This window comes from Oryzias latipes, chromosome 10, assembly GCF_053564925.1.
Source record: "Oryzias latipes strain Hd-rR chromosome 10, Olatipes_Hd-rR_3.1".
NCBI classification, from domain to species: Eukaryota; Metazoa; Chordata; class Actinopteri; order Beloniformes; family Adrianichthyidae; genus Oryzias; species Oryzias latipes.
In genome coordinates this window covers 4017949-4032751 of record NC_136246.1, presented here as the reverse complement: position 1 = coordinate 4032751, position 14803 = coordinate 4017949, and the positions used below count along the sequence as shown (strand labels likewise).

General features: G+C 45.9%; 1 protein-coding gene across 1 annotated transcript in view; it reads right to left on the bottom strand.

Moving 5' to 3' along the window:
- The window catches only part of pdgfc (platelet derived growth factor c), a 62728-nt gene that overhangs the window by 6607 nt on the left and 41318 nt on the right, over window positions 1-14803 (bottom strand). The window contains exon 3 of the mRNA XM_011473137.4: window positions 8733-8913. Within this exon, the coding sequence (XP_011471439.1) occupies window positions 8733-8913 (181 nt within the window). The remainder of the gene's footprint in view (window positions 1-8732; window positions 8914-14803) is intronic.

The window sequence follows — 14803 nt, the reverse complement described above, 5'->3', positions numbered from 1 at the left end:
AAAGAGCCCAGAATAACCTCCAAAGACATTAAAGGTGAACTCCTAGATCAAGGTACATCAGTGTAAGATCGCACCATTCGTGGTTGTTTGAGCCAGAGTGGACTTCATGGGAGACGACCAAGGAGGACACCACTGTTGAAAGGAAATCATAAAAAAGCCAGACTGGAATTTGCAAAAATGCATTTTGACAAGCCACAAAGCTTCTGGGAAAATGTTCTTTGGACAGATGAGACAAAAACTGGAGCTTTTTGGTAAGGCACATCAGCTCTACTGTATGTTGGTAGACTCAAAAATGAAGCATCCAACCAAAAGAACACTGTCCCTACTGTGAAACATGGAGGCTCAGTTCTGTTTTGGGGCTGCTTTGATGCATCTGCCACAGGGTGTCTTGAAGTTGTGCAAGGTCAAATGAAATCTCCCGATTATCAAGGCATTCTGGGTAGAAATGTGCTGCCTAGTGTCAGAAAGCTTGGTCTCAGTGGGAGGTCATGGGTCTTCCAACAGGACAATGATCCAAAACACACAGCCAAAAATCCCAAAGAATGGCTCAGAGAAAAGCGTTGGACTATTCTGAAGTGGCCTTCTATGAGCCCAGATCTGAATCCCATTGAACATCAGTGGAAGGAGCTGAAACATACCATTTGGAGAAGACACCCGTCAAACCTGAGACAACTGGAGCAGTTTGCTCATGATGTCACGGGGGGAAAGAAGAGGGAGTACCCAGGCGCAGAGAGGAGAGGAGGCAGGAGGTTGCAGGAGAAAGGGGTTTTAATAACAAAACTAAAGACAAAACCAAAACCACTGCATACGGCAGGCTAGAAACTCGAAACACTAAAAATGCACTAAGCTCGAAAACCGGGGAAGAATACAATATGGACCAGCCCAGGAGGAAGGGAAAGACAGGACTTAAATACATACAAGGCAACAAGACACAGGTGGAAACACTCAGGACTGATGGGGCAAGGTAAAACTCAAAACAACAACAAAACAGGAAATACTACAAAATAAAACAGGAAACCCAGGAACAAAACACAAAGGAACTGAAACCGTTACACATGAGGAGTGGGCCAAAATACCTGTGGACAGGTGCAGAAGGCTCATTGACAAACAAAGACACAGTTTCATTGCAGTGATTGCCTCAAAAGGTTGTGCAACAAAATATGAAGTTATATCATTTTTGTCCAGCTCTATTTCATTAGTTTGTTTTTTTAAATAATTCTGTTAATCAGCAACTCAAAAGTAATGGCTGATTTTGATTATTTGATTTTTAATACATTTTAATTTATCGCTACTTTTGAACATTTCAAGTCGTTTCAGTGAGCATTGTGGACTTTCTGTCATGGTTTGAGTTTGTTGTGTCTTGTTTTTCGTCTTGGTTCCTGTTCTGTCTTGTTTGGTTCTGTTTCCTGTTTTATTTTGAAAGGTTTTCTGTCTTGTCTTGTTTCTTGAGTTTTACTTCCTTTGGTCCCCATCTGCCCTGATTGTGTTCACCTGTGTCTTGTCTGCCCTGTCTGTATATAAGTCTTGTCTCTGCCTTCCTCCTGTGCTGGTCCATTAGCTCTGTCTTGGTGTTCTTGTCATCCTGTTCCTCGCCACGCTCTTGTTCCATGTTCCTCGCCACGCCAATGTAAGTTTTTGTTTTGTATTTCCTGCTCTGCAGCGCCTTTCGTTTAATTAAACCCTCCAGTCCCTGAACTCCGTGCCTCCGCCTCTGCATCTGGGTCCTACCGGCTCTCGAGCCACCCCCCATCGTGACACTTTCTTTCTTTAACTGAGGGCTACCAACAATTTTGTCCACCACTGTACGTGAAACGGGACTAAGCGGAGGAACACTGTATATGCCATTTACTATTTATTTATTAGACTAAGGAACCTTTGCTGTTTAACACCTGTACACATTGCAAAATGACTTCACTTGAAAATCTGGGACATTCCTGTCAGAAAAAAACAGAATATAAGCAGCTGTTCCACTGTGTAGTCACACTTATGAAGAAAGAATAATCTGCTTTGGGATGAGCACTATAGTTTTTTTTATTGTTACATTACAATGAGTGTGCTGAAAGAGTACATCCATCCATCCATCCTCTTCCGCTTATCCGGGACTGAGTCTCGGGGGCAGCAGTCTAAGCAAAAGACTAAGACTAAGGAAAACTTCCCGGCCACTTCCTCCAGTTCCTCTGGGAGAACCCTAAGACGTTCCCAGGACACACTGGAGTGAAATAGTCTCTCCAGCGTGTCCTGGGTCTTCCACGGGGCGTCCAGAAGGTATCCGGACTAGACACCTGAGCCACCTCAACTGGATGTGGAGGACAAGCGGTTCTACTCCGAGCTTTCGCAGGTGACCGAGCTTCTCCCCCCATCTCTAAGGGAGCGCCCAGACACCCTACGGAGGAAGCTCATTTCAGCCGTTTGTATTCAGGACTTTGTTCTTTCAGTCATGACCCAGAGCTCATGACCATAGGTGAGTACTGGAATGCAGATTGACCAAATAATTGAGAGCTTCCATTTCTAGCTCAGCTCTCTCTTTACCTAAACGGACCGACACAGAGACCGCATAACTACGGACGCTGCAGGAACACTCCACCCACAGAAAAATGGCAAACTACCTTTCTCCGGTCGAGAACCATGGCCTCAGATTTAGCGGTGCTGACCCTCATTCCAGCCGCTTCACACTCGGCCGCAAACTGCCCCAATGCATGCTGGAGGTCCTGGCTTGATGAAGCCAACAGGACAACATCATCTGCAAAGAGCAGATGATGTCAGCTCTGGTCATACAGAGACCGGACAGCCCTCAGTAAGGCTCCCAGACCCCATACTCCCAGAGCCCCTTCCACAGGAGAATTACTGGGGACGCGGTCAAACGCCTTCTCCAAATCCATAAAACACCTTCAGACTGGATGAGTGAAATTCCATGAACCTTCTTGATGGATGCTGAAGAGTATTGTTTTAAAACTGTGTGTGAGAGGTGACTTCCTGCAGGAGAGCATCAAACATCTGGCAGTAGAAGAGACAAAACAACCGTAACCTTTAGCAAGATGAGCCACTTGATGACCATATGTGTTCATTGTTTATTACATTGAATGTCTTAAACTTTTAACCCTTGTGCTATCCTATGGGGTCCAGATGACCCCACCCTTACATTGACGTGTTCTCCCTACCATGACAAAGGTGGATAAAGGTGAAGAGGATTTCATGAAATCCATGGACACCAGTGAAGATCACAAATCATTGAAGAAAAAAGGTTTAGAGCACTGTCTAGTGGGTCTACATGACCCAACTCCCAACGTTAAAGTGCCTAGGATAGCACAAGGGTTGATATGTTCCAATTCAATAAGAGCAACTGTTCATCATAGCATCATCTGCTGACTGTTTTCTCTAAAGCAGACAGCTTTACCAACAGTAGAATGTTATGATCCACTGTCATTTCTCCTCTGTCACCTTCTCAGCCACTTTGCATATGAGCCTGTTCCCAAGGCTCTGCCCAGTGACACAATTATTTGTTCCAGGCTCCAAGCTCCCCAGGCTGCAGTGTGCAGTCAAAGAAGGTTGATGGGGGGGGGTCTTCCCACAATAGAAGAGCCCAATCTTCTGAACTGTTTGTTCAACATGTCAGCTCACTGCTCACTCTGATCCCATGTGACTGATGGGCAGAGGGCAACATTGTGACTCCTTTAAACCAAGGAAAAGCTCCCAAGCAGCAGCTGCTAACAGCTCGATGCTAAAGCTGCAGCTGAAGTTTCAGGCAGACGAGGTTTAATGACTTACAGGGGGGAACCACATCAGAGAGAGGTTGGGTTTTACATTCACTCTCAGGTTATAACTACAGAATTTGGCAGTCTTACTCAATGATTCTTGGGAAATATTCACAACAGGAACTATTGTTTCTTTTGACTCTTAGACCCAGATCCTTTGGCTCTTGTGATGGTTCCATGCTTAGACACATTCAGAGTTAGCCTGCCGAGGCCGGCCTGGGTCAGAGCACGCCTCAGTATGGATCTAATGTAATCACCAACACACAGTGTCTTCTGTCGTTGTGTGTAAGTCTGGCCATGTTTCTGCAGAAAGAGCTGTAGAGCAGCAGCTCGCCTGAACTTTGTTTTCTCCTTTGCAGCTCTCACATGATCTTCTTCCTGGTTGCTAAAATGACAGGTTCAGATTACTGTGCTGGGCTGAGCATTCTGAAACAACAACCCTCACATAGGGCTGTTAACCACCCCCGTATAGAAAAGGACTTTGTGAAGAAGAGGGTTCATTATGCGCAGAAGAGGGGGAGGAGTCAAAGTATTGTTACTTCATAAAATACTACCGAGTTAAAATGAAAAAACTTATAATCCAAATCATGAAACATCTTGACATATTAGTTTGAAACTACTTTAATCACAAAATCGTGGGCAAAGGTTGCTTCTTTATATTCCTTGTATAGTTTTCTCTTCCATTAAAAAAAAGGCTTCCACTGATGTGAAAGACAAAAAGCAAAAGCTAAATTATTTAAACATGACCCAAAGATGTTGAGTAAAGAGCTGTTCCTGCTGAGGGAAACCAGAAGAGACCCAGAGTCAACACATCAGTGCTTCCACTGAAAGCTTTGCAGAGACTGAGCTGCTTCCATACAGCTTGGCTTACATTTGACAAATTAAGAGAGAAAATCTGATTTGACAGTGTGCATGTGACAAGTGAAGCAGCTCCAGTGACAAAACAGAACGGTAAGGTCGTGGCATCAGGGGGGCTCTGCGCCAGGCCAGTGGAATTACTGTCAAAGTGCTCTCTGTGTGACAACATGTGGCCTTCAACCAGCGCCTCTGCTTCAGCACTGAGAGGATGGAGAGTACTGATCCTTCATCGCAGATCAACTTCTGAGTCAAGTATCAGGTTTGGTGTGATAGAAATATTCTTCAAACAATTGAATGATGCTACTGAGGTAAGTGCAACTAAATTGTAATTGGCGTACACTTATATAACACTTTTCGACCTTGTTTTAAGGCCCAAAACTCTTTACAGTCACAGTCCCATTTACCCAAGCTCAGCTGCCAAACACTGACATCAACCTATAACCACCAGGTGCAATGTAGGGGCTCAGCGTCTTGCCCAAGGACACTTTGGCACATGGAGGGGGAAACCGATTGGGCAATTATCTGATCAGAGGTCAACCGCTCAACCTCTGCACCACGGCCGGCCCACAGAAAATGTAATTTATTACTATCCCCAGTGTCCGCCCTGAGAATGTCAACCCAGAGTCAAGTAATTGCACAGACTAAAACGGGACGCAAAGCCTCTCTGCCTGATTCCTGGACTCTTGGATTAGAGGTTGAAACCGCCATGGTTCCAAAGCGTGGGTGTGACTGCAGCACAGTGCTTCACACTCACCTGTGTGACAGCTGAAAGGACCTGATCCTCAAAACTGCAGCAAAGTTCAGTGTAAAAACAAACATGAGATCATCTGCTTTGGGGTTTCTGTTCACATCTAAGAAGCATTTGTTTGTTCAGTATAAATCGTGCTGCCGACTAGACAAGCTGGGGTGTTCATCTCAACTGCAGTCCATAAAATAAACAGACCTGGAAAAGTGATCTTTTTATGCCAAAAGGGCGACACAGGTCAGGCCTGCTTTGGGTTTTCAGCACGCAGCAGGAACAATGATGTGTGTTTTGTTTGCTGCGTTCCCCCACAGGGCCCAGCGCTCAACACTCTCCACCCTGCATTCAACAGGCCCCTTCTCCTCTGTGTTTTCACAACCTCTCTGCGTCATCCCTGTAACTTTTCCTAAAATCTCTTCCTGTGAATTACAGAGCAGCTCTTACTTTTGCCCCTTTGAGCCCGTGGAAGTGGTGTGGAGGAATCATTGCTTGTTTAAATAGAAGCTGAATGGCTGGCCTCGGCATGGCCCAGACTTCCAGTAGCTGCTGGTAAACCACAGAGGAAACAGAAAGCTGCTGTTGCTGCCAGCTCCTCCTCTGCTGGAGGGAGGTTCAAAGGGAAGACAAACTGAACGTGTGGAGCCCAGAGTTTCCCTTTCCTCCTCATGGTTTCCGCACCATAAAGAACAAAAATTAAAAAGAGCCATGAAGAAATGCAAAAAAAAACCAAGAAACATGCCTCCGTTTGAAGGGGACTTGTTGGATTTCACTGAATTAAACTGATATTTCATAGTTTTAATTGACACTTTTTTCTAATATTTGTTCATTATTATACTAGTTAATAAATACTATAGGAAACGTGTCCTGTTTTTACTAGAAAAATAAAGTTTTCCTTATGGAATTGTCTTTTTGAAGAATATATATCTGTTTTTTTCCTTGTGTTTGTTGAACACTCTAGATGCGTGACAATAATTTAGAAACTTCAGCTTTGGAAACTAGATTTCAGTGAATGACATCCAACATTTCTTGAGTGTGTTTATAAAAACAGGATGTAATTGTAATCTGTAACTAAAATTTTGTCCCTAACATTTACAAGTCTGCTCTCTTTTAAAAATGGTGTTTAAAAAAGTTTATCTTTTATGATTTTGATATGACAAAAGTTTTGAAATAGTTTGTTGCTTTTTATTCTGATATAAAAGGTAAGAAAGAAAAACTTCTAAAAAAGTGTCTGCTTTGTACAGTGGGGCAAAAAGTATTTAGTCAGCCATCAATGGTGGAGGTTCTCTAACTTAAATTGACGAGAGAGGCCTGTAATTTTCATCATAGGTAAACCTCAACAATGAGAAACAAAATGAGTAAAATAAAAACCAGAAAATCACATTGTCTGATTTTTAAAGAAATTATGGTGAAAAATAAGTATTTGGTCAATAACAAAAGATCAACTCAATACTTTGTTATATACGCTTTGTTGGCAAAGCGTATATAACAAACATTTACATTTTCTGTAAGTCTTCACAAGATCTTCACAAACTGTTGCTGAAATTGTGGCCCATTACTCCATGCAGATCTCCTCTACAGCAGTGATATATTAGGGCTGTTGCTCAGCAACACGGATAGGTTGATATCTGGAGACTGGCTATGCCACTCCAGGACCTTGAAATGCTTCTTATGAAGCCACTCCTTCATTACCTGGTCAGTGTGTTTGGGATGGTTGTCATGCTGAAAGACCCAGCCATGTTTCATCTTCAATGCTGATAGAAGGAGGTTTTCACTCAAAATCTGACCGAACACGGCCCCATTTATTCTTTCCTTTACAGGCATCAGTCGTCCTGGTCCCTTTGCTGAAAAACAGCCCCAAACCATGATGGTTCCACCTCCATGCATTACAGTAGGTCTGGTGTTCTTTGGATGCAGCTCAGCATTCTTTCTCTTACAAACACGACCAGTAGAGTTTAACCAAAAAGTTCTGTTGTGGTTTCATCTGACCATAGGACATTCTCCCAATCCTCTTCTGGATCATCTAAATGCTCTCTAGCAAACTTTAGATGGGCCTGCACATGTACTGACTTTAGCAGGGGGACACGTCTGCCACTGCAGGGTTTGAGTCCCTGGTGGTGTAGTGTGTTACTGATGGTACCTTTGTTACTTTGGTCCCAGCTCTCTGCAGGTCATTCACTAGGTCCCCTGTGTGGTTCTGGGATTTTTGCTTACCCTTCTTGTGATCATTGTGACCCCACAGGGTGAGATCTTGGGGGGAGTCCCAGATGGAGGGAGATTATCAGTGGTCTTGTATGTCTTCAATTTTCTAATAATTGCTCCCACTGTTGATTTATTCACACCAAGCTGCTTACCTGTTGCAGATTCAGTTTTCCAGCCTGGTGCAGGTCAACAGTTTGGTTCCTGGTGTCCTCAGACAGATCTTTGGTCTAGGCAATAGTGGAGTTTGGAGTGTGACTGTTTGAGGTTGTGGACAGGTGTCTTTACATAGATAACCAGTTCAAATAGGTGTCATTACAGATAACGAGTGGAGGACCTCAACTATATCTTTCATAGTTGAGGTTTACCAATGATGAAAATTACAGGCCTCTCTCATCTTTTTAAGTGCGAGAACTTGCACAATTGGTGGCTGACTAAATACCTTTTACCCCACTGTACTTTATAAGAAATTATAATAAATAGGCTAAGCTTTAAGCAAAGTTGTGAGACTTTAGCTTTAAGCAAAGTTGTAGTGAAGAATATTGATTATGATGTGATGCACTAATCCTTACGGAGGGAAGGTTTATTCTTGGTTTATTCTAGACCACATGTTGATATGTTATCTTTCTGTGAACGGAAATTTAAGAAAAAGAACAAAATGTAAGATGTTTTATTTATTTTTTGAACCAAATAATTTTTTTTTTTTTTGCTTTTGTGTAAAGCTAGCAGCTGTTGTGTAAAAAAAAGGTTATTAACCTTTCATGGTCTGTCATTCAAATGAATGTTTGCACTCAGCATTTTCCTTCTGAGAAGCTTATAGGATAATTGTTTGGATGGTTGCTGAAATAATGCCGTTATGGCACGAAGCAGATTGACTAAAGACTTTCACAAATGTTCCAAACCTCAACCTTAAACCCTCCAAAGCAAACAGAAACATTCAGCAGAGTCTGTTTCTGCTGCAGGTCACAGCAAATTAAGATGTATATGGACAGTTACGGTTGTGCTCCACACAGCGCTTAAGGGGAAAGTTGAGGACAAGCTTGTGTATCTCAGAGAAACTACTGTGATCTGGAAACTGAAGCACCAAGACAACTCTAACTAGTTGCAGTTGATTTGTCAAAACCCCACATTCATGGTCCGGGTCTGGTGAAAAAACCGCAGAGCAGCACAGTGATGGGACTTACCATAGACTGAAGGGAGTAGTGGATGCAGAACCCTGGCTCGGATGGAAAGTACTCATCAGAAAGGAATCGAATAACAATCTGGCTGCCTCTGGAAATGATACTTGTTGGCACCGGCGCCGACCCACACCAGCGACCTGGGAGCCCCTTCTCAGCCAGATCCTTGATCTCTACGAAGTCGTACCTGGACAGGAGAAAAAAGTTCAACTGTTAGGGCTCAGTTTGTGTCTGTGTGTCTCCAAAACATGATGTTGTCTCAGCGGTGTGCGTTTGGGATGTTGCTTTCCCTGTGTGCATGAACACAATAAAACGTGTTTGCGCGCATTGATCACAGAGCTCTAAAGAACAGAATCATCACAGGCTGCTGGTCTGGTTATCACTTCAGAATCACTGCTGAGTCTGTTTAGGGCACATGTGTCAAAGTCAAGGCCCGGGGGTCAAATGTGACCCACCATGCAATTTTATGTGGGCAGCAAGAACATAAAAGTTTTTCATTTCTTAAAATAAAAATTACTGTGTATTTATTCATCTCTAGCTGACAGAATCAAATTTAAAAGGATTTATGCTAAAGTAACAAGCAAACATATGTTTTCTATGCAACTGGAATTGTCACTTTAAAAAGTTATAATAAATAGATAAATGAGTTATTTAACATCAAGGAGTAGTTACATTTATTTTTCATTACATTAAGTTACATGTATAAGTTACATCTGGTCCTTTGAGGACAGACACTATGCTGATGTGGCCCTCAGTGAAAAATGACTTTGACCCCTCTGGTTTAAGGGCTGCTCGTTTAAAAGAAGCTTCTGTCAGGGCCGGTTTACATCATGCCAGGATAGAACTTTGAAAAGACTTCTTGAAATCCTTCCAGTCAATAACTAACTTTATTGACAGGAATCATTTGTTGTTCAGTTTCAGCGACAAAAAGCTCATCTTTGCTTGTTTCTGTGTCACACTGTGAGGAGGTCCATCACACTCTCTTTAGCCCTAAAGACCCACCCTGATGAAAATTGTGTTTTTGGTGTTTTTAACATGTATTTGTGGCTTTTCTCTGATGATGGAGGACATTTATGAAGAAAATGAAGCTTAAAACTGCATTTCTGAGTATTTTTTTATTAAAATGTGAATCAGGAGCAGATGCAAAACATTTGAAAGAGTTTATTTGTAATGTAGAAAATACACTGGGAGGGCCACAAGCTCCCTGCTCTGAGCTCTTAGCAACAGGAAGAGGAAAAGGGGGCGGGGTTGCTCAGTGCCAATGGTCCTGCCCACCGCTCAGAGGCACATTTGTGATGAACTCCTGCTGCTCTGCAGAAACTATGCCCTTTAAGACAAAAACTGCATAACCATAATTACAACACCACTGGGAACACTGAAAATGTTCAGAGTGGGACTTTGAGATATGCAGTGGTAAATGCAGGTACCAAGACGCCTCCACATCTCTTCTAAAGACATGCAGTTCTGATGTTGGGTGTGATTTATTAACAGCTGTGTGTTCCCTGCACAGCAGTGATGTTTCCCCGACTCTTCAGGCTGGGATGAATCACTTTGCAGTTTGCATGGTGGGCACCATAACCTCTCATTCAGCGCTGCTCCTTTGGATATTTTCATTGTAGGGACATTGTTAGCATTTGGCAGAGGCCTGACAGATTCAGTTCAGAGTGGTTTCTGTGAAACAACATGGAGCGCATTTCTAAAAGGGGATGTTTTGTTTGGTTGAATAAACTAAAGGGGATGTCACAAGAAGTTCGGACTTTTTGCTTTTGAAATTGTGTACACTTTAGATATCTGCACTGTAATGGGGGAGGTAATTATGCCCAGGATTTCTGTGAAAAAGTGTTCCTCAGACAGCTCCTCAGCACGGACAGATGACTAATCAATTATCTAGATGACCTGATCATTACAGATTGCCGTGATCACAATTGAACTCTTGAACTTCAGGTTATCAGATTTACAAATGCATGGCACACATACCCTAGAGTGTAAGAAAGTGGGATGAGAGCATGTAAGTCTACTACACGCACACACACACACACGCCATCTTTAATGCAGAACTCCTCCTACTTAGTTTTCACCTATGATTTCTCTCTGCATGCAGATTACCAACCAACAGAACCATAGAGGGACAAATACAACAGAATTAACACATTTTTTTTTTTTTTTTTTTTTTTTTTTTAAAGAACTGGTGCAGCTAAACCACACCCCATTACTGAAAAGCATACAGGACGATCTAACACGCTGGACCAACCTGCCTCTGTCCCTTATGGGCAAAGTAGCCACGGTTAAAATGAAAATCTTACCCAAAGTTAATTATCTCTTCTCAATGATTCCCACACAACCGCCATTAAAATGGTTCAAAACATTAGACTCATCCATATCAAGCTTTCTATGGAACAACAAACCTGCAAGAATTAGTCTAAAAACTTTAAAATCTGCAAAAAGCTGTGGAGGATTAGAACTACCTAATTTCCACAATTACTTTTTCGCAAATAGATTACAATATATCTTAAAATGGTTAAAAAATAATCCAGAAACCAACTCATGGTTAGACTTGGAACAGGCGTTATGTGGTAAGATCAACCTGTCACAGCTACCATTTATTAGCCAAACAGTTAAAAAACAGGATTGTTTCAAAAGCATTAATATAAATGCCACCTTAACAGCCTGGTGGGAATTTCTGAAAATATCAAAATCATCAATTCAACCGTGCAAAATGACACCCATCTGGAACAACCCGGACATCCTTATTAACAAAAAAATGATTCACTTCCCAGCTTGGCAAGCAGGGGGCATAAAACAACTAGAGCACGTAATTATTGATAGAAGATTCATAACTCCCCAGGAACTTCAAGACAAACATGGAATTAATAACTTCTTGGAATATCAGCAACTTAAATCAAGTATTACTAAAAAGTATAAAATTAAAGACGACGATTTAAAGCTACCTGATGTAGTTACCACTCTGATTAATTTTTCAATGAATAGAACTCTCTCCAAAATATACAAACTTTTATGTAATTTAGATAACAATATTGCCCTTCCAACAAAAAAATGGGATGCAGATTTGAGCATCAGCACAGATGAAAGCTTCTGGTCAGAACTCTGTCTAAACACCTTTAAACTGACAAAAAGTCCAAATCTGCAGCTAATCCATCTCAAAACTCTTCACAGAATTTACTACACTGGACAAAGGATGTTCAAGATGGGTCTCAGTAACTCAGACATTTGCGAGCACTGTGATAATAATCTACCCGACAGCTACATGCACGCACTGTGGTTCTGCACTCCTGTCCAGGCTCTCTGGCAGCAGGTCTGTGCCGATCTATCAGTCTGGCTTAAGGTTTCAATCACTGCCTCACCGTCACTTTGTGTGCTTGGTGACATGAGTGCCATCGATATAGAAGAAGGATTAGCATCTATCATTTTCATAACTCTTTGTATTGCCAAAAAAACTATTTTAATAAATTGGAAAAACAAGAAAAATATAAACATAAGTCAACACAGAAATCTGCTGTTTGATCATATCAGCTTGGAAAAAATGTCAGCCCAAAGCTCAAGTAGCTTTGAAAGAATTCGGTCTCTCTGGTCTCCTGTGGTTGACTCCATGACTTAGGGGTTGGGGGGCTTGGTCGTCGCTGCTCCTTGCCCTTCTGCCGTGGTTTGGGGTGGGGGTCGGGGCTTCCGGTGCCTGGCGGGGGCGGTGGGGGGCTCCGTTGGTCGGGGGGTCGGGTCCGGTGCCTGGGTGGGGCGGGCTGGGGCGCTGCGTGGTCCTCTGGGCTTGGGTGTGGGGGTGCGTGGTGGGGGGGTGGGGTGGTGGTCTGGCTTGGCTTGGGGGGGTGGTCCCTTTGCCTGTGCTGGGGGGGGTTGGCGGGGGGCCCTGCTCGGGTGGGGGGGGCCCAGCGGCGCCGGATGGGCTGCCCATCTGCACCTGGGGCTGGGATCGGCCCTTCCCTGGCTCTGGGACGGGACGGGACAACCCTCTCGGGGCCCCCGGTCGCTCTGGGTGTCACCCGCTTCGGCTGCGGGGTCTGGGGTGGGGTGGGGTGGGGGGCTTGTCGGCCCTGTCCTGTGGGGGGGCGTTCTGGGGGGGAGGGGGGGCCCATTATTAGTACGGGTCGGGGGGGCTAGCGGGTCGGGGTCTCCGCTGAGGCAATCAGTGGTTGCCTCGGCCGGTTGGCCTCCTCGATCCCGTCGAGGCCTGACCAGAGCTCTTCTAGGGCCGGCGTCTGGGGGTGGGGGCCTGGGCTTGCTCCGGGGGGGGGGGGCGACGCTTTCTGGCTCCTCTCTCGCTGTGTGGGGCGGGTGGTGCCGGGCCTGGGGTGTCGGCGCCTCCGGGGGTGGGCCCCTGGGCTGGGTGGCCCTGGCCCCTTTGCCGGGGGTGGGCTGGGGGACGGCTGTTTGACCACCGGGGGACAGTTTACCAGCTGTCCCCAACTTACCCCCTTCCTTATATAACCTCATATTAGGGTGAGGGGGTGGGGGGTCTAGCCTGCGATGCGCCTTGGGGGGGGGGCTACTTGGGAGTGGCCCCCCTCCTATGGTTGCCGTATGGAGTGGGCCCCCCCTCTTTCGGTTTTATTTGCACCTTAGACATGTAGGGTCCTTGGTAGGGGGGGGTGCTTGGACATCACTGCAAGCAAGCAGCAGATGTCCTCCTGGCACCCTACCCGCCAATTTTAACCGCACCTTAGACATTTAGGGCCCCTTGGTGTGGAGGGTGGGGGGACATCACTGTGAGTAATCAGGAGATGTCCCCTTAGTGCCCTACTCGCCAATTTTAACTGCACCCCCCTTAGTACACACACCCCTCCCCCTTCAATATATACATTCAAACATAAACACACACACATGCACACAAACACCCTCTCAAGCACCCATACACGCACACACATTTTACAAGGAAGGTGGGACCTGGGTCCATCTGTCCCCTACCCCTTCCCTGGTGGGGGGTGTGGGCCCCTTGGCGATGGCGGCCGTGTCCCTTGGGTGCCGGCTCCCTGGGCCCGGCGGTGCTCTCTCCGCGCGGTGGGGGGGTTCATATTACACCAGAGCCGGGGGTGTTCGTGTCCCTGGGGGGTGGGTCCTGGTCCTTGCCCCTGGGCGCTGGGCCCCGCCAAACTTCCAACATGGCCGAGCCTGGTCGGGCCATATTTATAACACCCCTTGTGGGCCGCCCTTTTTTCCCCGGGGTTCCCCCCTCCTGGGCGGGGGCGGCGGGCCCCTGCCTTGCTCCTACCTGGACCAACCATGGGCCGGGTGGGTGGCTGCCTGGAGTGCGGAGCGGGTCTCCCTTGGGGGGTCCTGGCTCGTACCTGGGGTCGGGGCGGGGGGATGCCCGGAACTCCTGGGTGGTGGTGGGGTGCTCGTCTGGGGCTGTGGGCGTCCCTCTCCGGTGGGGCCCTGCGTTGGGCTCTTCCGGCGCGGCGGGGGGCTGCTTTCCTGGCTGGGCTGGGGCGGCGCTCTCTTTCCCTCTGCGCCTCCCTGCTCTCTGGCTCTGGGGGCCTCGCGGCGGTCCTGCTGGCCCTGGCCTGGGTGGCGGTCTTGGTCGCCCGGGGGGCGGTTGTTCCCTGCCTGTTCCCGTGTGGCGTTGGGGGAATTCCGGCTGCCGCTGCTGCTGCGGCGGGGGTGTGGGTGTGGGGGTGGCTGGGCGCTCCTCCTCCTTCTTTTCACATTCCACCATACATTTTAGAAGAACATAAACACTCACCTGAGCACAGGTGTTAGCTCACCTTTGCATTAACAGTGTGCATGATTGAATGACTGAAATATTTCACACTAGTTGGTTTTAAGGCATAAGTATGCGTGTGAACACTATCTGTTTTGTGTGCATGTTGACATGTGGACATTTTTGCGGCTAGCAGGTGTGTTGATAATATTTGAGTGTGTGTGAACAGGCCCCGCCCTTTTTGTACTACATTTGAACCGTACCGTAACGATAAACAACCAGTAAGTCTGTCTGCTCTATGCTGCTTCATGGTCTTACCCCCTTTCCCCTCCGATTATCACCCTCCTACCCCCCCCTCTCTCTAACGTCCCTCTCTCTTCTTCCCCTCTTTCCTTTTCCGTCCGGTCCA